The sequence below is a fragment of the Scomber japonicus genome, chromosome 20 (genome assembly GCF_027409825.1).
Source record: "Scomber japonicus isolate fScoJap1 chromosome 20, fScoJap1.pri, whole genome shotgun sequence".
NCBI classification, from domain to species: domain Eukaryota; kingdom Metazoa; phylum Chordata; class Actinopteri; order Scombriformes; family Scombridae; genus Scomber; species Scomber japonicus.
In genome coordinates this window covers 26,624,387-26,648,496 of record NC_070597.1, presented here as the reverse complement: position 1 = coordinate 26,648,496, position 24,110 = coordinate 26,624,387, and the positions used below count along the sequence as shown (strand labels likewise).

The following is a 24,110-nucleotide window of genomic DNA, read 5'->3' as shown; positions in this document are numbered from 1 at the left end:
GGCAAACAATTATGGGATGGCCTGTGAGTGCATTAGGAGAATAGGTATGGTACCTCAGTTAATTTCTCCTTATTATTTATAATGTTTTATATTACAACAGTACTGTAATTGAAGAGGGCATTACATCATCAGATTAAGAACAAATATCCATAGACTGTATATCCTATTTAGCATGCAAAATGAACAGCATTTACTTTCTTCATGAAGCGCTTTGAGGGAGCTTTGAAAGAAAAAGTGTGACGTCACTGTGATCATCAGCATTTATTTCAGCTTCCAAAGGAGGAGCACACACAAAGGTTTCACTGGATAGAAATGGAAGTGAACTATCTTGATCATGTTTGCTCTTTGGCTGTAATTTCAAGACCCAGTGACCTCATACATCCCCACCCCATCAGCACACCACACTGAACACTGTAATGTTATCTGTTAAATAGAATAATGGACTAATCCAGATTAAGCGCTAAATCATTCACACATGAAGAGAAAGCATGAGACAGCTCCTTCAGAAATTAGCACGTTTTACTCATATAAAAACACAGGTCGTCAAAAACAGAGCAAAAAATAGGTAAAAACACACCTGCCAAAAAAATAAAATGACACATATCCATCACATATCTGAGACAATCTCCAGATATAACACAGCAATCATCATAAAAATCTTAGAAAAGACTGCATCCATAGTTTCATTTGGAAAAATGTTCTACGCAAAAGCAGCAGAGAACATTTCTGAATCTGCTTTGTGTGTGAGCTGCAGAGAGCCAGCCATCTGATGAGAAACATACAGTATAAAGGCTTATTTCAACTGAATCTCATTTTGTATGTAAACATGCTAACAATGGCTAACAATGCTAATCTGCCTTTAATTCATTTAGTCAGGAGAAGAAGAAGAATGAGACTGGACAGCATGTTGGTGACAGCTGTTAATGTGAGAGCTGAAGAATTTACTCTGGTGATCTAAACATATATAAAATATTAAGACAAATGTCCCTTTAATGTGGGGTTTAGTCTCATATTAAAGACTGTAAACTGAGGGAAACAACTAGCTCGGCTCTGTCCAAAAATTCACAAATACGCCTACCTTTAAAGTAGTATCCCATTTGTTTTATCCACACTCAAACTGAAATAGAAACATAGCATTTTGTAGCATGAGTTGGTGTTAATTGCTAGAACTATTTGTTGACACCAGTGTAACACAGAATCCAGACTTCAGACATGAGACTGACATCTATCGTCTCATCTCACTTTTAGAAAGACAGGAATGTTTCCCTGTTTCTTAAAATAAGTCAGACTATAATCAAGATGCAGTAACAAAGTGGTGTCAGCTGTTATTAGCACCTCTGGCACTTTAAGATCATTTTAGGAGCTTAACAATAGAGCTGACAGTGTTTTTGCAAATGAAAAAATGCTATTTGGAAACTGATAATAATCTCATCCAGCAAGAAAAAAGTGAATAAAAACATCAATGTCTAATGCACTGCTGGCAAGCCCTGTGGCTAAAGTGTTCATTACACTCTATAATATGCAAATGATGAAGTGAATAACCAACATATTGATCATTTAGCTATTCATTGAAGTTAGTAGTTGAGCTAGAAATGTACATTTTGCTCTGATGGTGGTGCTATTCATTCCCTCAGGAGCTTGAATGTACTCTAATCTAATGACAACCTGCCTGTTAGATCATAACATATCTGGTGTATAGCATTCATATCCACAGTAAATGTCATGGATATGTGGCTGGTACATTGTAGGAATGAATGATTAGATGGACAGACTGACAGACCAGTTAACAAACCTACAAACTGCAGTAGATTGATTAAACATAGCAATCAACTCTGAGACATTTTTAGGCAGACTTTGAAGCTGTCCAGTGTGCTGCAGCTGATAGTACTAAGTTGAGCACATGTGTTAGGACTCAAAAAAGTGGTGAGGTTTGTATTTAGTCAGTGTGTGTGTGTGTGTGGGAGGTAGAGTCCCAGCAGTAAAACCAGACCACAGTTCAAAGTGAACCAGTCCTGTTGAGGAGCAGTCATGACTCCCAGCACCAATGATCTAACCTTAACCCCTTCTTACTGGAATAATCCTGATTGTGCTTCAAGTCTTAAAAAAAACATGATATTTGTTCTATCCTGCAGGTTTTCAGACTCCTCTGACCTGCAGGACCCAGTGAGGGGTGGAGGTGTGTGTGGATCATTTTTTGGGGCTGCTGTAGTGTCCCAGAGGAGAGCCCTGAACGTAGGTGAGGATGGCGCTCTGCAGGTAGCTGGCTCTCTGGGCCTCGTCCTCCCTCATCCTCTGGATCTCTGCCTCTCTCAGCCGCAGCTTCTCCAGCAGAGAGGACATCTCGCTCTCTTTGTCAAGCAGCGCCTCCCTGTGGTTACTGCTCAGTACTGCAGAACACAATAGACAAAGACAGCAGTACAGAAAATGTGTTAAATTACAGGATCCGTTTTAGTTCTATATGATATCTGACTCAATTATAGGACAAAATATCACATTATATACAGCTAGGGGAAGTTTTATCTGTCTGTTTCTACTTCAGTTTATTTTTAAATTCCAAATCAACATCTTTTAATTGCATTCAAATGTCTTTAGATTGCCTTGTGTTGCTTTTACATTCTGTTTTGATCCCTTTAATGTTTTATGTAAAGCACATTGAATTACTCTGTTGTTGAAATGTGCTATACAAATACACAGATACATTTTAGAGCTACAATATCTGACTGTATTACAGAACCAAATATTACATGATGCACAAGTCAGTGACATACAACATAAAACTCTTGGGCGTTCTAATTCTGGTTGTCCTGGTTCATTTTGACTTGCTTCAAGTTTGTGAAAGTTCTTACTAGAAAAGCACCAAAACAAGTAAAGCTGTTGCAAAACTAAAGTGTTACTTGAACCTGTTGGTACATTTTTTCCCCATGTCTGAATATAATATTTTCCACAATTCTTGCAACATTGACTTATCTCAAGAATTCATGTAAGTAAAATATGCTCCCTAAGACAGAAATGAGGTTAATTTAACCAGATATAAGATTGTATGATTTTTTTCTTTTGAAAGCTGCTCTTCTTACAAACTTTTCACAGCAACAATAGACAGCTCACATTTATATTCAGTCCTGAACTTTAAAAGTTAAGGGTGAGAGTAAAAAGGGTAAAAGACAATTAATGCAATATGAAACTCCTGTAAAGCGATGAGCAGAGCAGAGTGTTGGGAAAAGCTGAGAAAAGAATGAAAGAGTGAGGGTTGACCTTTAATCTCTCTCTCCAGGGCATTGATCTTCTCCTTCAGTCCTCCTTGTGCCGTTCTCTCTGCCTGTAAGTGTCCGATCTGCTCCTGCAGTTCCACTCTCACCCTGCTCACCTCTGCCACCTTCTCCTGGTCCTTACTCGACAACTCCTGAAATAACACCCACAGCATGCTAATGCTAATAAAGAAACACCAAGACATGTTCATGAGCTATTTGAAGAAAGATGGAAAATGGAAGAAAAAAAATCCTCTGTGTGTTTTACAGACATTGTTTCCTTGCAGAGGATCCATATAGTTCACATGTGTCTATTATCTATCATCTTATTAACTTCAGCTGAACTTTAACAGTCACAGAATGAAGACCCCCATCTTTGTCATCATACTGGAGTCACTTGAGGATGATGTCATCTCACTATCTGCATGAAGAATAAGACTGATTACACTGTCCAAACACTCCTTTAATGTACATATGGCATGTCAGAATTGTATTAAAATGGATTTGAAATTCAAACCTATCATTTAAGGACAACTCTGAATCCAAAGCATTTCAGTAAGAACCATCCAATCACTGAGCTAAAAATGCTGCAGCATCAGTCAGTGTGAGCTTCAGGTTAAACTTTGCAGAAACTTGATTCAAAACATTCAGAACTGTACATCAACTCACATTCAGACTGTACAGATATTAGTTAGATGAATTCAGCAACTATTAAGTGTCATTTTGTCCACCTTAAAGTCTGTCAAAAGTCAATTCATTCATTTACTTCTAAACATATTATACATGTTGTAAAATGGTTACAGAAAACATGTGAAAAGGCTGATAACTATGCAGTAGTGATTTGTGGAGATAGAGCCTTAAACTGTTTCTCACTCTCTCAATCTTCCTGATTTTCTGAGCCTGCAAAAAATGGCTACTCCGTGACATAGTGGTGTGCCCTTGGCCCCTCCACTACTATACTCTCCTCAGTGGTTAACCTGCCAGTGGCCAGTCATTGTTACTACAACTAACACTACTACCAATACCATAGACATATATACATAGACACCGCATTGACTGTGGAGAGGCATGCCTGAAGCGCCGCCATCTTGGTACAAGGCTAACAGAGGCAGTAGTGCATGTATATCTATGGAGGTAAGAGCTACTCCACAGCTTCAAAGTAGAATTATTCACTGAAATCTAAACCGATTTCCAAACGCTTTGATTTGGTAAAAACTGTCTGTCTATCTGTCTGACATTTGTAACTAACATCCCGTGTGAATATATGTTGACAATTGAGCGATTTTATTTATTTATTTATTTTTATTACAATTGAGCGATGTATGATCACTTTTTAATAGTACAAACACGTCATTCCTCTATAGACGTAATGCGCTGCAGGAGTGAGTGGCCCTGTACCAAGATGGCCGCTGTGTAGGCACGTGGCTCCAATCGGCAACAGCAGTCAATGCGGTGTCTACGTATATATGTCTATGGCCAATACAGTCTACAGTTAGCTGAGTTAGCCGCCGAGTTAGCCGCCAAGCTAGCAGGTGAGCTAGTGGCAGAAAGAGCTGTAGCGTCCATGTTTCTGGTAGAGGTGGTGAATTTGATTGACAGGTGACACTTGGTAGGGGGCGGGGTGAATCTGAATGGTGGGTGTCTTAATATTTCCAGCCTTCTACTAAACAACCCAAACAAAAAAAAAATATCATTTCTAAGTAGCAAAGTTAAAATCATTCAAAATGATACAGTGTCATAAATGATCATTGTCTTTAGAAGTTGAGGTGCGTTCACTTTGAGGTGGAAACATTTAGGTGGGGAAGTACTTCCTGAACCAGTAGAACCTCCTCCCACTTTACAACTACACACATTGACACATGCTGCACGTTCACACACACACACACACACACACACACACACACACACACACACACACACACACACACACACACACACACACACACACACACACACACACACACACACACACACAGATTTCACAGATTAGTTCAACTGAATGTGTTTGGAGTGTGGGAGGAAACCCACAAATGCAAAGCTCACACAGACAGACAGCTGCTCAGGCTGGCGTCAGGCCTGGAAGCTTGTTGTGGTCAAGTGACTGTTAACCACACTGTGCTTTCTCTGGAAAACACACATTTAATGCAGGCCCACATTCATATGTCTAAATCTAATGATGTGATGTGACTGCATAAACACATCTATTTATTAATAGTACTTTGAATATCATTCTTAGTGTATGGTGTGCACACAGGAGGCACATATGGTGTGTGTGTGTGTGTGTGTGTGTAACTGACCTGCTGGAGCTCCTCTATCCTGCGGCGCAATCCGTCCATCTCAATGCTCTGCTGGCTGTTCTTGGCATGCAGCTCAGAGATGGTCTGTTTCTGCTGGGAACAGTGATGCTTCACCTCCTGCAGTGAGGAGCGCACAGACCGTAGCTTCTCCTCCAGGGATGACACATGTTCCTGCTGCTCCCAAAAAAAGACGAGAGGATGAGAGGTTAGACATTTTGAAGTAATACTGTTTCTCTTGACTATTCATGCCTACATTTCAAATATCTACTTTTTGCTTTAAACAAACCATGAGTACAGTGTAAGCCAATGGTTCTCAAAGTGGGGTCCGGGTACCCCAAGGGGTCCTTCAGGTGGTTCCAGGGTTGTCCCCAGCCAAAAAGGAAATCATTTATTTTCACTATAATTCCATCCACATGTTACATTATGACAGAATGTAGAACTGTTTTCATACACACAAGCAAAAATCTTATCAGGTGGGGGTCTGTGGTGTTATTTTTGTCAATTTAGGGGTCCTTGATGTGAAAAGCAGTCAGAATAGTTTTACAGTACCTTCATATACAGAGTAGGCCTTTAAAACCTTTACAGCCAGCTGCTATAGTGTGTCTAACACTGATATCAATATCAATATGTGAGAATTTAAATCTATTTTTTTATCTACTCTACATAAAATATATAAATATATATATACATATAAATATATATGTATATATATATATATATGAATGTAGAAAGAGCCATACAGTATAATCACAATTCTTTAGATGACTGAAGCTATGGCACCAGTAGCAGCTCTAATCATACTCATATGAACTCATTTAACCAGAATTATGGTTGAATCATAGAAACATGAGTTGGAACTTTTTGCTTTGTCATCATCAACCAAAAAGTTTCTTGTCTTTGTCTCTGCAGATTATCTGTTCCAAGTTGACTGTGTCTCACTCAGAGAACTTATCATGTCAAACAATATCACATCAGCCAGAAGAAGACATATTTACTGTTCCTGCAGCCTTCACAAACAATCATAGGTGTTTTTTTGTTTTTTGTTGTGTTCTGTTGCTGTTATTTCAGTGATGGACTACAGAACCTAGGTGTGTCTCTATAAAACTGTTAGGACAGTTGAGATGCTGTTTGGCACCAGTCATTTCCTGCTATTAAAACAAATGCAAATAAATGTGAGTTTGCAATCCATAAAAAGATAACTGAAAGCCTAAATATTATCACTCCAAAGCAATTCTAAAAACAAAGCAGTAAATGACTGTATTGCTTTGTTTTTCTTTGCACTTCTTTGATATTCTGTGCTTAGGAGCTTGATTTTTATCATAACTGGATAAATGTTTTAGGAGAGGAAGAGCTGTGTGAGCTGGCTCTGCTGCTCTATTGTCCTCATAAAACAACCAGTGGAAAACTTATGCATGGAGTAATAAAATGAGCTGCAAATCTAGAACTTGTTTGTGAAAGGCTGCAGCGACAGTATGTCCATATCACATTATTCTACTCATCATTCCCCTGCATGAGCCAAGATGAACAGAAAAAGAATTAAGGAGAACATACACAAAGAACACAGTTACAAAGAATGTCAGAAGATTCATTCATCATTCAGCTCATAAATTGACTAGACAGCTGCATAGAAAGTGAGCTGATGTCATCTTTATATCTGATCATGCAAATATACATATCTGATTTTTTTTTTTTTAACTCACCTCTTCAAGCCGCACTTGAGCACGAACTCTTCCCAGTTCCTCTTCAGCCTGAGCTCTCTCTGTCACACACGCTGCCTTAGCTTTACTGACCTCCTGTAAGAGATGCATTATATCCAAGCATAAATATCCAGATACTTGATTTCAACAATTCACAAATCCCCATATTACCTTCTTACATACCTTTCTAACGTTTTGGTTTTAAATAATTTCTTAAATGAAATCATATTTTTACTATTTTTACTTAACATAATATTACATACATGAGATCAATCTGTGTTTGAACTGTGCGTTTGAATGTTTGAAGCACAAATGTGGGATTCATCACGCAATCCAGACCACCAACAGATCCACTATAATTTCATTCATAAGACATATCTCACCCCTGTGAAACTACACCGCATGAAAATAATTAACAGTCCTTTATGCACCCTCTGCCCCATGCAAGCTCAAGGTACTTACCTTCATATGATCTGGGACTGCTCTCCTGTCTATCAGTTCTGGAATAATATTGCATCTTGTCTGTCTACCTTAATCAATGACACTGTACCTGTTAACATAAGTGTTTTGATTTTGGATGACCTGTCAACCCTTCATGTCTCTAAAATGCTAAAGCGTGCTGTATACGCTGGTGTTACAGCTGCAAAGAAAATGGTTGCAACTCGCTGGAAACCTCCTCATGACCTGTCTATTCGCACTTGGACCCTTTCTTTTTTGGATGTCATATATATGGAACTCTCTACAGCTCGCATAAATGGAGCCTGTGAAAAGACTCTGGACACTTGGTTCAACATTGCTGACTCTTTGAAACAAATGCTAGGCCTGCCCTAAACCTCTAATTCTGTTTGTGCATGTCTGGTCCCTTATTTCTTATGTCTCTACCTCATTAAGGGTGTTTTTTGTTTTGTTTGTTTGCTTGTCTGTGTGTCTGTGTACGTCCATCTCTATTTGTCTCCCTTGTTACTGGACAACGATGGTAATATTGTGGTGTCATGTCTCCCTTCCCTTCTTTCCCCTATGTGACACGTTCTTATGTCTTTGGCATACTTTGTGTAAAATGTAATTTGACAGAGATGGTTTTCTATAACCTTGTGTAACTTACTTAATAAAAACATTTGATCACAAAAAAAAATGTGGGATTCATCAACGTGTTCAAAATGTTTGTTGTTACTCTGCTCATACATTTAGAAACTGCCTAAGTTAGCCATCAGACTGTTCAACACCATTGAATATTATAGTATATTTATTTATATATTTATTGTTGATCCTATATACTATTTGGAGATTTTTTCCTTGTATATTATATTTGATCTTTGATATTTTATTTTATTTCATATTATCACTTTGCAAGAATACTGTTGTGTCAATTTTGAATTGCAGGTCATTCCCCTCTCTCTCCTGCTTCCTGTCAGCTCTATGCTACCTACTGCACTTACAAATAAAGGGAGAAAAAAATGTAACTAAATAAATCTTTAAAAAAAGATGCTAATAATATACTATAACCACACTTATTCCAAAATGATTAGGCCTAAACATACGACATTTCATAAATAGAATCAAATGATAATACATCAAAGATGTCCTGTTCCCACTTTTAGATGACAACTTTTTTCCATAGTGAAATGTGACACCAATCAGATTTGGCTTTGATATGTGTAGCTGGTTCAGTGATCGTTACAGTGTGACAGGTCAGTAGTGTCAGAGGGAGGCGCTCTGCTTTCACTACATCACAGTCTGTTATGGACAGAGAGGAAACACAGTGTGCACCTGGTGCAGCAGTACAGACATATTTAGATCAATTCCAGATGTGGTGCACAGGTCTGCAGGATTAACACACAGTTGTGCCAATGACATGTTTACCAGCCAAATCTAAGTATTCTGGTTTCTACTTCTGAAACAAGGGTTTGCATTTTACTAGCAGGATTTATACATTTTTACCATCACAGCTGTGTTTGCAATGTGTGGCAGCTCTCTCCACTGCTGCCCTGCTCCAACAGACCTTTCTTTATGTAGCTATATGGGGGCGTGGTAGCAGTAGTAGTAGTATGTGTTTAATGTATTTATTGTTTATTGTATTTAGAGTTGTTTTATTGTATATAGTAGATTCAGAATGATTCTCATTCACTAACATTCACACAGTGGTTAGAACAAAATTAGCTGTGCCCACGTGTCATGAATCTGATGTCAATTTTGCACATGCACTTATTCTGTATGCAAAGTAAGAACATTTGTAAGCACATATTAGTGAATGAAGCTCATTAAAAGCACAGGCAGCCTGGAGCTTTCAGCAACAGTTCTCTCTCCCCAACAATGCACAATACAGTGTACAGGGGTTTATTCACTGTGTCTACTAGTTGCATGTCTCCTACAATCATGCATACATGAATGTGTACACTGATATCAGAAATGTGCGTCTGGGGGCTTTACAACCTTTATAAACACACATTCTCTGTCCTTACACCCTCAATTCAGTTCAGGAAATACTCCATAAAAAAACCCTTATCAAACATCAGGAAGTTACTGAATGGGGGATCACCCCTAGATATGTACAGAATAAATCAAGATAGCACAATTAACTTATTAATTTAATATAATAACCCTGTTCTGCATTTAACCTCCAGCCTACCTCAGAAAACCCCAGATTACAAATAGAAGCTAACTTGTGGATTTGAATAACTGAACTGTCTAGACAAATACAGTTAGGGAAAGTAATATAACCCCCTCCCACCCCCAATAAATGCTTTTGGCATGAATACAGCTGCTCCACAAGGTGTGTGAGAGACTGAGGGCTGTTGCAACACTTTCTGCACTTCCTTCAGTTACTCTATTACTAGACTAGACCAAGCTAAACTTTATACACTGCCTGGACAAAAAAAAAGACACACTCTAATATTTCATTGGAGCGCCTTTAGCTTTGATTACAGCATGCATTCACTGTGCCATTGTTTTGATAAGCTTCTGCAATGTCACAAGATTTATTTCTGTCCAGTGTTGCATTCATTCTTCACCAAGATCTTGTATTGATGATGGGAGAGTCTGACCACTGAGCAAAGCCTTCTCCAGTACATCCCAAAGATTCTCAATGGGGTGAAGGTCTGGACTCTGTGGTGGATCCATGTGTGAAAATGAAGTCTCCTGCTCCCTGAACCACTCTTTGACCAAACTTAAAGGTTTGGTGAAATCAAATGGTAGAAAAACAACAGTAGAACTCAGGGCTATGTTTAATAGTGAAAGTAAGAGTATTTCCACGTGCACAGTGTGAGGGGAACTCAAGGGATTGGGACTGTACAGCTGTGTAGCCTTAAGAAAACCACTAATCAGTGAGGCTAATCAGAAGAAAAGGCTTCAATTTACTAGAGAGCCCTTTCTGCCCTGAAAGGCACCTTAAATAAAATGTATTATCATTATTATTATTATTATTATTATTATTATTATTATTATTATTATTATTATTATTATTATTATTATTATCATTATGTCATTAACTCCACTGATTATGCACATCACAAGTATAAATCTTAACATTACAAAATCTTTTTTGTACAAATAAAAGCAATGCAAATGAGTATTTTGGGTGAACTCTCCTAATATTCACAGTGATCATGTCTATTGAAAAAAGCTCTGTCAATTTGTTATTGGAAGAATTGTCATGTTACATATCCAACAATGGCTTGTTTATGTTATGTGGTTTTCTTTGATATGGCTGCTTAACATCAGAGATCAGAGATGTGAGAAACCCCCAGGTAGTAGAACTGACCAGTCACACTTCATGTGGTGTCCATGTGGTATCAATGTGGTATGAACATGTTTTTACATTTTGAAGAAAAAATGGAGCTACATGCATAAGCTCTGCTGCTACACAATAATGCACAAAGTCAGGTTTTTAACTAATAAATAACCATCATGTGTTATATTTCATGTGATATTTTAAAGATCTGACCTCCTCCAGTTGTATTCGCTGTCCCTCCAGTTTAAAGATGCGCTCCTGCATGGCTCTCTCACTCTCCTCTTGATGTCGATTCATATGCTCCACCTGTTGACACAAATGTCAACTTTAGATATTTCACCATTTCTACAGAGTTAAATAAAATAAGTGTCACGTTACAACATGAAAAGCTAAGAAAGTGCTGTAACTGCTGTACACAGTGAAGTGATTTCTGCCTGAGGTGATTGCAGGAGGCTGAGAGGAAGAATAAAGTAGTGATATTTTGAGAAAATATAGTCATAATTTTGAGGGGGAAAATATAACAGGAATTAAGCCATAATTTTACCCCAAAAAGTTGCATAAATACTGCAACACTTGAATCTGCTTCATATCATTTCAAGAGAGTCATGTATTCCACTTGACTTTAATTCTTTTCTGATGAACTTCTGTTTTGATGTCTGCAGCTCTATGGTCGTAATTATCACATGGAATTACATGAAATTGGCTAACTTTCACACAGATAACTTATAATCAGTTAAAAATGTTCACAGTTAAAGTACATGTGGGTAATATTTACTGTGTGTTTTCCTGTGCTCCTCATGACCCAATCTCTAAATGAAATCTTAAATGGAATAAGTGATTGGATTTGAGCATCAGCCTTGTGATGTTGACCACATTTCTGACAAGAACAGGGTTAGGGTTAGGATGTGGCTCAGGAGGTAGAGGTCCACTAATCAGAAGACTGGCCAATCCTGCCTCCTCCAGTCCACATGTTGATGTGTTCTTGGGCAAGATACTTAAAGTCAGTGTAAAGTAAGAATAAATATGTGTTCTGAGTTTGACATACCACAGAAAAGTGTGCTGTTAACCACCCTGCCAAATTTGAATATATATATATATATTCAAAATATATGAAAATATAAAAATCAGTCTCTTTCTCTGCTCCCAAACGCTGTGGGAGTGCCCGCGGAGTCCGCTGAAACCCCGCCCCCTACCAAGTGTCACCTGTCAATCAAAGTCACCACCTCTACCAGAAACATGGACGCTATGTCTGAGAGCTTTCTGCTGCTAACTCAGCTGCTAACTCGGTGGCTAACTCAGCTAACTGTAGACTGTAGTAGTAGTAGTGTGTGCTGAATGTATTTATACCTCTACAGCAGCAGGGGCGGGTTTATGCTAATTTTCAGACCCGCCCACTAAATCCTGAACACAGAAATGTTGAAACACAGTTTGTGAAGCCTAGCTCCACAATTCAAATCTAAATGGTTGAAATGCTTTTTACACCTTTTTTAGAAATACATTTATGACCTATTTAATGTGTTTAGAAGAAAATGTCTGAATTCACTTTACACAATCTTTAACCCAAACTTGAATGTGTGAGTGAATGAGCAGGTTGGTACACTGTGTGGTAGCTCCTGTCATTAGTGTATGAATGTGTGTGTGTGAATGGGTGAATGTGACATGTAGTGTAAAAGCACTTTAAGTGAACAAATGACTAGAAAAGGGCAATATAAGTAGAGTCCATTAACAAAGATCCAGAGAGCACCTCTTTCTGTCGCAGGTGATCCATGTCCTCTAGGGTTTGCTTGGACCTTCGCTTCTCTATTTCCAGACGATCTGTCAGAGAGTGACACAAAGCAAATCTCTCCTGGGTTTCATGTGGAGAACAATGTTCTATTTGCCTATCTGTGACAGAGGATGTGTGTGTGTGTGTGTGTGTGTGTGTGTGTGTGTGTGTGTGTGTGTGTGTGTGTGTGTGTGTGTGTGTTACCTTCTGCCTGTGCTAGTCGCAACTTGAACTCTGCTGTGCTGTTGGTTAGTTCCTGCTTCAGCTCAAAGATCTGCTGCTGCTGAGACTTACACCTGCGCTCCATCTCCTCCACCTAACACACCACACACACACACACAAACATAACATAAATTACACTCTTAGCATTGGTACCATAATGATGCAACCACACACACACACACACACACACACACACACACACACACACACACACACACACACACACACACACACACACACACACACACACACACACACACACACACACACACACACACACACAATTCTCACCATCCTAAACAGACATGTCATACCTTATTCCTGAGTTGGAGGTTGGTCTCAGTCAGGTTTTGGGTCTCTCTGAGGAGCCTGCCCTCTCTGAGCACACTGTCCTACAGGGTGGGAAACAATTTCATATGAATCACTGAGGTACATTCACTTGGTCCTCTGCTGTACACAGACCCTCATGCTCTTTCTGTAATACTTCCCACAGTCTGGTGTCATGAACAGAATCCACTCTGACAGGTATTCTTTCATCGTAGACCTTTAGGAATACTTGCCTGGTGGATGTTTGGAAGATGACTTTTTGACTAATGGATTCATAGTTTGGAATTTAAATTGTGTCATTTCTGTAAATGACCAATCATTGTATAACTAAAGGATTCAAAGGAAGGATTATTATTATTTCACAGATATCAGTGTGATATGTGTATTGGATTAAAGCCAACACTCTTCTAAATCACTGAATGAGTCAGACTAAAGAGCAGCAATAAAGTCAAGACTAACCATTTGGCTGAATGTTGTGTCTAACCCTAACCCTAACCCTAACCCTAACCCTAACCCTTACCCTAACCCGTAGCTGTGTTTTGATATATGCACACAGAGGTAACGTCAGAAGCTACTGGTATTAGAGGACTACACAAGTTGCTGGAAATCAAATACAACACAAGACATGCTGTCTGTGCCAATATTTGCATGGAATGAGGAAACTGTATTGGAACACCAGACAGTTAACTTCCTACAGTTGGAGAAATTATTAATCATAAACTTATCTCTATTTGATCTTCCTAGGTAAAATATTTTCCTCTCTTCAAAATCACACAATCTATATTTATCATGTGATCTGCAAATTACAAAATTTATTTCCTGGTAAGCAACGCTATTTTTAAAATATGCAAATACGTATATATATATAAGCAGTAATCAAAAAAGCAAAAAAGCCGTTATTCTGGTTTCTTATGTAAATCACACTGAAACTGAGTTGAGCGCTGTCCCTCCTCCAGTCGTTCTTCACCTCTTGCTCTTTTTTCCTCTCTCGGCTCTGCTGTGCACGCCGTTCTTCTTTCTCAGCCTTCAAACGTGTCAGCAACTCTCCCATGTTGTGGTTTTTCTGCTCAGAGAGAGTGAGGGCAGCCTCTGTCATCTGTAACCTGAAAAACATCACAAGAGTATATACTGTACTTAAAGTAATATGAGTTCACTCTGGGACCAGTACATGTGGCATCTTCACATGAGTACAGGTCAGCCAGACCAGGTGACTTTAAGCAGACTCTCACTTTACTAACAAGACAGGTGAGTAGATTTTTTCACTATAACCTATTTTTTGATGAGGCTCACAACATCAAGCCTAGTTAAGTCAGCAGCCCTGTGTGTAGTTTTATAAAGCAAGCTGATCAGATCAATCATGCTTTAAATTGTTATTTTCCATAAAGGTTATTTAAATAAGCAATACAATAAATAAATTCATGTTTTCCATCTTAACCAGTGATATAATCTGCCACACTAAAACACAGTGGGCCCTATTTGAACGGTCTGTAGCGCATGGCGTGAAGCATGTGGAGCAAGGGCCTTCGGGGCATATCCAAATCCACTTTTGCAATTTTAATGGTGGAAAAATGGTCAGTGCACCAGGCTCATGGTCTAAAAGGGACTTAAGTCCCCTCATTAATCATAGGCGTGTTTTGGGCGTGACACGCAGTAAACCAATCACAGTGTCATCTCTCATTCCCTTTAACATCCAGGCCGCTGTCACCTTGGCGGATTGTTAGTTTGATGGCAGATTTACCAGGATTGGTCACATGACTACATTGACAGTTTCATTGATCATTACTGTGATTGACTGATTCTGATACATAGTGGAGTCATTGTGACTTTTTTTTAATATGTTGATGTACAAACTCATTTTCATTCAAGGGCCACATACTGCCCAATTTAATCTCACGTGGGCCTGATCATTAAAAGGAAGGAAGGAAGGAAGGAAGGAAGGAAGGACAGATGGAAGGAAAGAAGGAAGGAAGAAAAAGAAGACAGAAAGGAAGGAAGGGAAGATGGAAGGAATGGAGGAATAAGGAAAGTGGGCTGGATTGGACCCCTCGGCGGGCCGGATATGGCCCACGGGCCGCATGTTTGACATCCCTGATGTATATCATAATATGAATTCACATTGTGGTCCTTTTATTTGTAATGTTTTGCATGTTTGTGTGCTGCTGCGCGTCCGTGTGGTAACAAGCACAGTATACGCCCATATACCCCCCTATATACCCCCCTATATAACCCACTATATACCCCCCTATATACCCCCCTATATACCCCACTATATACCCCCCTATATACCTCCTATATACCCCCTATATACCCCCCTATATACCCCACTATATACCCCCCTATATACCCCCCTATATGCCCCCCTATATAGGAGCATATTGGACTCTTGATAATTCGCCCCTTAAATAACAGTAAAATATGTGCCAGTGACTTTAGTAGTAGTGCAGTAGTGCAATCGCTTTCCTCTGCCTCAAAATAGCAACGCGCCACCAATGAACCTGACCACACCTCATTTTGAGACCAACACACCCATAGGTGCACAGACTGGTGTAAGTGTATTTGCTATTTAGACAACATGGGAGCAGGAAGAGAAAATAACAACTGCGTCAGGGGAAACTAACAAAGACACATGCGCCACGCTGCCATCCACCAACTGCAAGATGGGGCCCTGTGTTTCCATCACAGCAGCACTGTGAACATGAGTTAGTTTGCAGTGTATGTCACATTTATCACATAGTGACATGAGAAACAGACACCCAGAGAAAGCAGACTGTTAGGAGTGGTCAGAAGTCTACAGGCACTCTCCTCTTAATATCAGGAATGGAAAATAAGTTCATACATTAAATTCAACTTCAGAAAAGAAAGAGGGGATTGCACCCTACTGTATCATCATACCATCATATTCATCATCATAATAATAGCAATGTAACTGACATCAGAAATGCACTTCTGTCTCAAGCTCTTTTTTCATTTACACAGCATTGAACATACGTATACAAAATGCCACATGAACTTGTCATCAGCAGAAATGTTCATGTGTTTTAAGGAAAATGTTTTATATGTTTTAGTTGAAAATCTGTTGCAGGGTAGACTTTGCTCATCACTTTCTATGGGTCATTATAAACATGACTATAAGGGCTTCAGGATATGGTCATCTGTGTAGCAGGAAGGAGGAGCATCTCATTAAACAAAGTATATACTAGGGTTGGGCAATTAATCGAAAAATAATTGAAACCGACATTTAGAAACTCTAATGGACTTATTCTTGCTCATGTCAATTAATGGTGGTGTTCACTGTTGCCATGACAGCAAAGGTCATTTGAACCCAAAGCATGATCTTTACATAGTTCTAATCAAGTAAACTAGACATTAACCACAGCGTCACATCTTAAAACATCTTTATTTTCACTCCCTAAAGATCCTCATGTGTGAGGGCAGCAGTGGAAAATACTAAACTAAAGAAACTGTGAAAATACATCATTGTTCATCAAGGGTGGAGATAATCCTTCATTAATCCTAATCAAGGTTAAAAATTCAATTAATCGTGATTTAGATTTTGGCCATAATCGCCCAGCCCTAATATATACTGTGGTCCATACTGTAGATTTTCATACTATCTTTGCTTGCCTGAAAATGGCGAAAGTCACTCATGTTACACATATACAGACTATGTTGTTCTGCATATTGTGAGTATAGAATAGAGGAAGATTAAATGATTACTTGGCAGTAAGTGAGTTGACAGCTGACTTCCTCTCATTCAGAGCTTCCTGGAGTTGACCAATCTGAATGGAAGTGGATCTAATGTAAGAGAAAAGAGGTTATGGGGTTATTGCTATGAGGTCATGGATATATCATTTGATTTGTAAATGTGTTTCTTTTATAATCTGTTTCTGCAAATATGTGATGTGGAGATTGTGTCTCTTACTGATCTCTGTCTTAAATGTTATGACCAATGAGCTAGCATAGTAAGACTGTCTCTCACCTGTTAGAGCGTCCCATCTCATCCCTCTGCCTGTCTATGGTCTCCATCAGGCCTAGGAACTAAAAGAGAGCAGAAACAACAACACTTGATCCTAAATCTGGAACACTCCACCCAAACTCTTGGACACCATCAAGAAAGACTTTATTATTAAAATGTATTGTAACTGACTGAATTCATGCTGCATGACAACACCTTCTATTCAAAAGCTAAACTACCACTAAATTACCATAAGTATTAACTTATTATCAAGCCATCCTTAGAAACAATGTATACTGTATGTTTAAGCAAATCATTTAGTAACCATAGTAACGCATATCAGCATGAGTGAGGGGATTGTCTAAATCAGTAAGTGTAAAGGAATTAAAGAAGAGGTGTGTTTGCATGTGCCTTATTAAGTAACTGACTCTTTTTGTCCAGTTTTTATCTATTAGTCATTTTCCAGAATCGACAGATTTTCAGTCTAATTGTACAAACTATACTGAAATTATACTTGATGACTTTGTGTTAAGTGCTGCTTGAACTGCTGTCAATCACCAGATTTCCATTTTGTTCTGTGGTCCATGTAATGCTGAATATACAGGATGACATCAATCAATCAATCAATCAATCAATCAATCAATCAATCAATCTTTTTTTTTATAAAGCGCAAAATCACAACAAAAGTCAACTCAAGACACGTTACACATAGAGCAGGTCTAAACCATACTTTTTAATTTCATTTAAAGCGACCCAACCATTCCCTCTATCTAAGGGAGTAGCCATCTGCCTCAACATCACCAAAACTGTCCAATGAATGAGTTACCTCTCAGTCCATGAGACATCACCTTGGTTTGTTAAAAGACATTATGAACACCAAACTAAGCCAGTTCTGGGCAGTAATGTATCTATTTGTTTTTTTTCTTGGTCGGGACCAAATTAGCCACTCTCTGAAATCACACTAATAGAATCCAAATGATGTATAGTCTTCAGCACCAGGCTTACCTGCTTTCCCTTCTCCTCTTTCAGAATCTGAATCTCCTTGTTGAGGACCTGGGTCCTGCTGTGGCTGTCTCTCAGGGTGGACTGTCTGTCTGAGTTGTGCCCTGTGGTCTGCTCTGAAAGGGTTAAACAACAGGAGAAGAAGGGTAATGAGTGAAGAGAGTGATGGATGGTATGTGTGGTCAGTCACAGGTATGAGTGGATGATGATGTGTACCGCATTTTGGAAATGATATAACTTCTCAGTAATGAGAGGTGTAATAAATGATCATTCAAATTGAAGCCTGTTACAATCACAGATGGTTTTCAGTTAACTGTATCACCACTTTTCAGTTTTATCAAAAAGAAAAGCTGTTGACAGTGATGATATACATGTGCTAATTTTTTTCACAAACTAAATTCCATTCGCCTCCATTATATTTGAATGGAGACATCTCAGAGACAGTTATATTAAAACCTGGACAAATAAACCCAAAACTATCTGCATGTAGAGATACCGATGGAGGTAACTGTAATTTGGATTAAATGATCCTTTAAGGAGAGATAGAATGTAACTTTCTGTTTAGGGGTATAATTCACAAATAATACACAAACAACAGATTACTTTGAAAAAAAAGAGAACAGAACAGAAAAAGAGCAGGATGAGTCATGTTCACTCACACACACACACACACACACACACACTATACAGTACCAAGTGCTTTGAGTATATCACTGGGTATGTTGTTCCCTGCCATCTCCAGCTGTACTATGTTCTTGTTCTTGTGCAGAGCCTCCAGCAGAGACCTGCCACCCAGCAGACCAATATTGTTCCACCTCAGGTCTGTGAACGGTCAGTGAGAGAGAACAGTCATTAAAACACTTCAATACACGTCTCTACATTTCCTCAATTTTAATTAGAGTGTATTATTATCATATTGAGGGTTAGACAATGTAACAACATTTAGATAGCAGTATATATAAGTATATATATAAGGGCAATAAAGTGCAATATGTAATATAAAAAGGTGCAAACACAGCAAAGAGCAGCAATGCTTGTAGTAAAAGTAGGTCATATGTAAACAACTGAAAGTGTTTAAGGCGCACAGGTTAGATTTTTTTCCATTACTACATGTAAATACCATACATTTCTGCAGGAGAACCCTGATTATAGTGACAATGTACAAACACTGCTGGTCAGTGTAAAGTAAGAATAAATATGTGTTCTGAGTTTAACATACCACAGAAAAGTGTGTTGTTAACCACCCTGCCAAATTTGAATGATTAAAAAAATTGCCAAATATATGAAATTAGGCTTCAAAGTTGTGTAAAAATCAGTCTCTTTCTCTACTCCCAATCACTGTGGGAGTGCCCGCCGAGTTCGCTGAAAACCCGCCCCCTACCAAGTGTGACCTGTCAATCAAAGTCACCACCTCTACCAGAAACATGGACGCTACGTCTGAGAGCTTTCTGATGCTAATTCAGCTGCTAGCTCGGCGGCTAACTCGGCTGGTAGCTCAGCGGCTAACTCGGCTGCTAACTCGGTGGCTAACTCAGCTAACTGGCTAACTGTAGACTGTAGTAGTAGTAGTGTGTGCTGAATGTATTTATACCTCTACAGCAGCAGGGGCGGTGATTTTCAGACCCACCCACTAAATCCTGAACAAAGAAATGTTGAAACACAGTTTGTGAAGCCTAGCTCCACAATTCAAATCTAGATGGTTGAAATGCTTTTTACACATTTTTTTAGAAATACATGTATGACCTATTTAATGCTCTTAAGACTTTACACAGAACTCTTAAGAAGTTTAAGAGTTTTTAAGTTGTAAATTTGTATGAAAAGGCAGGGAGGGTATTGTTTAAAAAATCACTACTGCAGTAATGTGATGAGATGATCACTCTATAATTACTTGCATCTGTGTGATAGTAACCCAACTACACAAAACTACAGGCTATCCCTGGTTGAACTACTAAACATGTCTGTTTTTAAGGCTGAATAATATTTGTAAAATGTAAATAAGTAACCTAAATAGTCACCTAGCACTTCCAGGTTGCTGTTGTGTTTGAGAGCCAGAGCGAGCTCAGATGCTCCGTGGTGGTTGATCTGATTGTTGCGCAGGTCCAGATGTGTCAGCGTGCTGTTGGAGGCCAAACCATCACAAAAGAGAGAGAAGGCTTCATCCCACACTCCCAACGCATTCCACTCCAACACCAGCCTGCATACAGCATTTACAAACACTGTGTTACACATAGCAGACCACACTGTTGTTAAAGCTACAACAGATACATTCACAAGCCCTGAACCTTTAAGACCTTTACCTGAATACAATCAGTAAAGCTTCTGTTATGGGATAATGCCTTTCCAGGATGAAATCATCATTTGTAAACAGTGGGGGTAGGACAAGGTGTGCCACAATGTGTGACCTGCTCTAAATTGAAGCTAAGACCTTGCTGGTATAAAACTAGTTCAAAAAGCATACATAGGTTTAACAAATGACAGGCCAGACAATCTGTCTGCTGCTTACACATAAGGATGGATTAGCAACCAGGCAAAGAGGGCAACTGCTTGACCCAAAGGCTTCAGGTTCACTGTGCCTAAATTCTTTCTTGGTCATTTGTATTCAGTGTAAACCTATAAAGGGATTTTTCACCATATACAATAAGTCAATCAAGTAAGTAAATTTACCTGCGTGGAGAATGCTGATAAATTGAGCTATCTAAATAAATTTGTAATAAACAAACAAATAAAATAAAGTCAATTCTACATTATTACCTACACCAAGTCAGTGTCTTAAAATGTAATTGACTGAAATAAATGATCATAATAATTGTGAGCACTCTCTCAAAAATCTGAAAAAAAAGCAACACCAGGTGATATAAAATCTGAATCTCATTGTAGCTATGGAAACATTTATGACACAATGTGCATCACAAATCTTTTAATTTACGAGGTTCATATGATTTGAGCAGGTAAGTGATCAGTTCAACTCAAGGTCCACTTACTAGCTTTTTCCTATACTTTCATCCACTTCTCATTGTCATTATTAGCAGATCAAAATCAGATTTCTGTACAGAAACAAATAATGTTCAGTTCTTCTGCAAGTTGGAAGATTATTGCTAGATATAATAAGCAGTTGAACTGTACTTTATATTTATCTATAAAAAGGTAACAAACTGTTTCTCCTCTCTAATCACAAATGATACAGTCATTGTAACATTAGGTCATAGGACATTTTAACTAGGAAAAACTGTCTATAAAGTGAGTTTTGAGTCATAAAAAGTTTTTAAATTAAAATCTCAAATTTCTTTTGAAGATGTAAACTATTATAACTATTAATATATTATAATGCTACTTATTACAGTTTCTTTAATGTATAATCACTCTTCTTTCTATGCAAGTTGTGTGTTTTTGTCCCTGTTCATACTGTAAATATTCTCTTGTGCACCTGTCTCACTTAAGAAAGAACAACTGAGCCATCTCCATGACAACTGAGCAAATTGCCAGACTGGTTGAAATCTCAAACATAAAAAGTTAGTGGTAGTGGGCCTTGACCAGGTTATTTTCCTCAAATTTCATATGATTTATTTGATATCTTATGAAACAGTCATATACATATGCATTAAAATATATAGATATAATCAAATATATATAAAATGACATCATACTGACATATTTTTATATCTAAATAAACATGAGGAGCATAGTTCTCACCTACGCAGAGTCTTGTTCCTAGCCAACAACTTTCCCAACACCTCAGCTCCTGTTGATCTCAGGTTATTTCCCTGTGAATAATGTTTCACATCAACACACTTGTTTAATTCAACATCAAATCTATTGGTGACTGAGAGTGTGTGTAGTCCAAATACCTTCAGATCCAGAACTTTCACTGTTGTGTTGTCAAACAGTCCAGTCAGGAGAACTTTGGCACCTGAGAGTCACACACATGCATGGAAGCAGATACTGTTATACATCACATACACACTCATGTGCAGATCCAAACCAACAATTCATTCATTTACCAACTAGTATTGTGTTTGTATCCAGGATCTGATATTTCTGATATATCTATCTTTTAACAACAAATGCACAATATTCTCCAGTTTGAGTTATGTTTGCTAAAATAACAGCAGTGACCAGCTAATATAGGAAATTACTAAATCTTAAAAAAACTACAACTATACATTTACTGTACCAATGGGCTTTGGGTTGAGAGCACCCAGGGGAGGGAAGTCAGAAACTATTAACAGACAGAATTCATGTGATTTGTCGACAATAAAAATATAGAATATCGACAGGCTTATCTTATTTAAAAGAAGGATAAATCGCACCGGATTACACTGGTTATAAGTTTCAGCTTTATTGCACAAAGCACATGTGCAAACTATTAAAATTGCACGAAAGTTGAATCATGCAAAATATCTGTTACAATATAATCTAGACGCTCTTTGTCTGCCTTATAGAAACTCCTCACCTTCCTCGCTGAGCATGCAGTCGCTGAGTGACACTTCTGTAAAGACAGTGTCTCTCTGGAAGGCCCTGGCTAGCACTGAGCAGGTATCTGCAGACAGGCTCTGTCCACTCAGGTCCAGTCTGGAGCCCTGAGCAGCCCTGCTCTCCTGCAGCTGGACTACAATACTCTCCTGGGGCTCCACACCTCCCTCTTTACACAGACGCAAGTACGTCCGCTTGAAATCCTCCATTGTCACTCGTCCTTCCTTTTCATCTGAGGTGCACAGAGCTGTCTTCACTTCTTCCTTGTGTCCTGGTGGATTTGACTGTAGAAAAAAATGACAACCCAGGACTGAAAACAAACTATAAAGCACATGTCCTCCTAATGACTCCCTCTGTCCTGCATCTTCAAGTACATTCAACCCCACCCCAAAGCTGTTTCTCTGGTAGACTACTGTTTACACTAGCTGTATTACCCTCAGTATGTAGGTGGAAATAGATACAGGAGAAGGACTAATGTCAGACTGCAGTAATCAGCCTCCTTTTTGATGTTTACATTGTGATGATTTTTATGCTTTATGACAATACATGGATGTTTAGCCTGGTTAAGCTTAGCTAATCATTTGCAGATATACAACCGAGGACATCCCTGCCCTGACATAAACCACACATCATCATCCATTGTAAAAAATAAACTCCATACAAAACTGTAGCTGTTTAGTGTGCATCATGATGTAGACACAAATACACACATTGTAAGATAATGAGCAAAGCAAACTTTCTGAAAGGTGCCCATATTTGGTCATTTAATTTTGTCGGTCTACATGTTTTTTTTGCTTTCTGGATCCGATTTGTTTAACTAGTAGCCTGTATGTTCACATGTTTAATGTTAAACAATAACTGCATACACTAGTTAGCTTTAGAATAATTTAATAGAAAAAGAGAAAAATGCAATGGAGCCTACTTGCCCCACATTGGTCAATGTCCCACATTACCCTAATCCACCCTACTAAACACACATTTCCACTTTCAGTATTTAGTTGATAATAACTTGGCGGGAGCAAGTAGTGCGTACTGTATGTATGTATTAAATTCAATGAAATAAATGCTGCTTACTGGAATCATATATGTACCGAATTAGAAGATTCCTTTAACTGATTGTGAAAAAGTATCTTAATATATTGTATATACATATGTAGCTTAGCAATAGACAAGCTATAATTAAACTGCCACATTTTGAATGAGAGTGTCGCGTTAAGACAAAGGCTCGTGCAGGGCTAAAGAAGGAAGTGTTTGTTTAAGAAACTTTTCCTGAAAAAGAATAAAGACAAGTTGAAATAAAGAAACACAGACCTCATTGACTACACTTCCAGTATCTTCGTGTCAGTTATTGTTGTTGCGGAAGGCACAGCTGACAGGTAAAGGAAGCCAAGCGACAAAGTAAC

At 38.5% G+C, this 24,110-nt stretch overlaps 1 protein-coding gene across 1 annotated transcript; it reads right to left on the bottom strand.

Moving 5' to 3' along the window:
• Positions 1-509: 509 nt before the first annotated feature.
• On the bottom strand, positions 510-24,042 carry lrrc45 (leucine rich repeat containing 45). The gene is made up of 18 exons (XM_053340954.1): positions 24,019-24,042; positions 22,688-22,991; positions 22,083-22,144; positions 21,928-21,998; positions 20,253-20,431; positions 18,931-19,059; positions 18,241-18,353; positions 17,260-17,318; positions 16,998-17,075; positions 14,248-14,383; positions 13,268-13,345; positions 12,936-13,047; positions 12,711-12,781; positions 11,180-11,272; positions 7,243-7,335; positions 5,543-5,716; positions 3,253-3,400; positions 510-2,387 (listed from the first exon to the last, which is right to left on the bottom strand). Exons 2-18 carry the CDS (start codon positions 22,914-22,916, stop codon positions 2,188-2,190), a joined length of 2,025 nt encoding a protein of 674 aa, XP_053196929.1. The 5' UTR covers positions 22,917-22,991; positions 24,019-24,042; the 3' UTR covers positions 510-2,187.
• Positions 24,043-24,110: the final 68 nt, after the last annotated feature.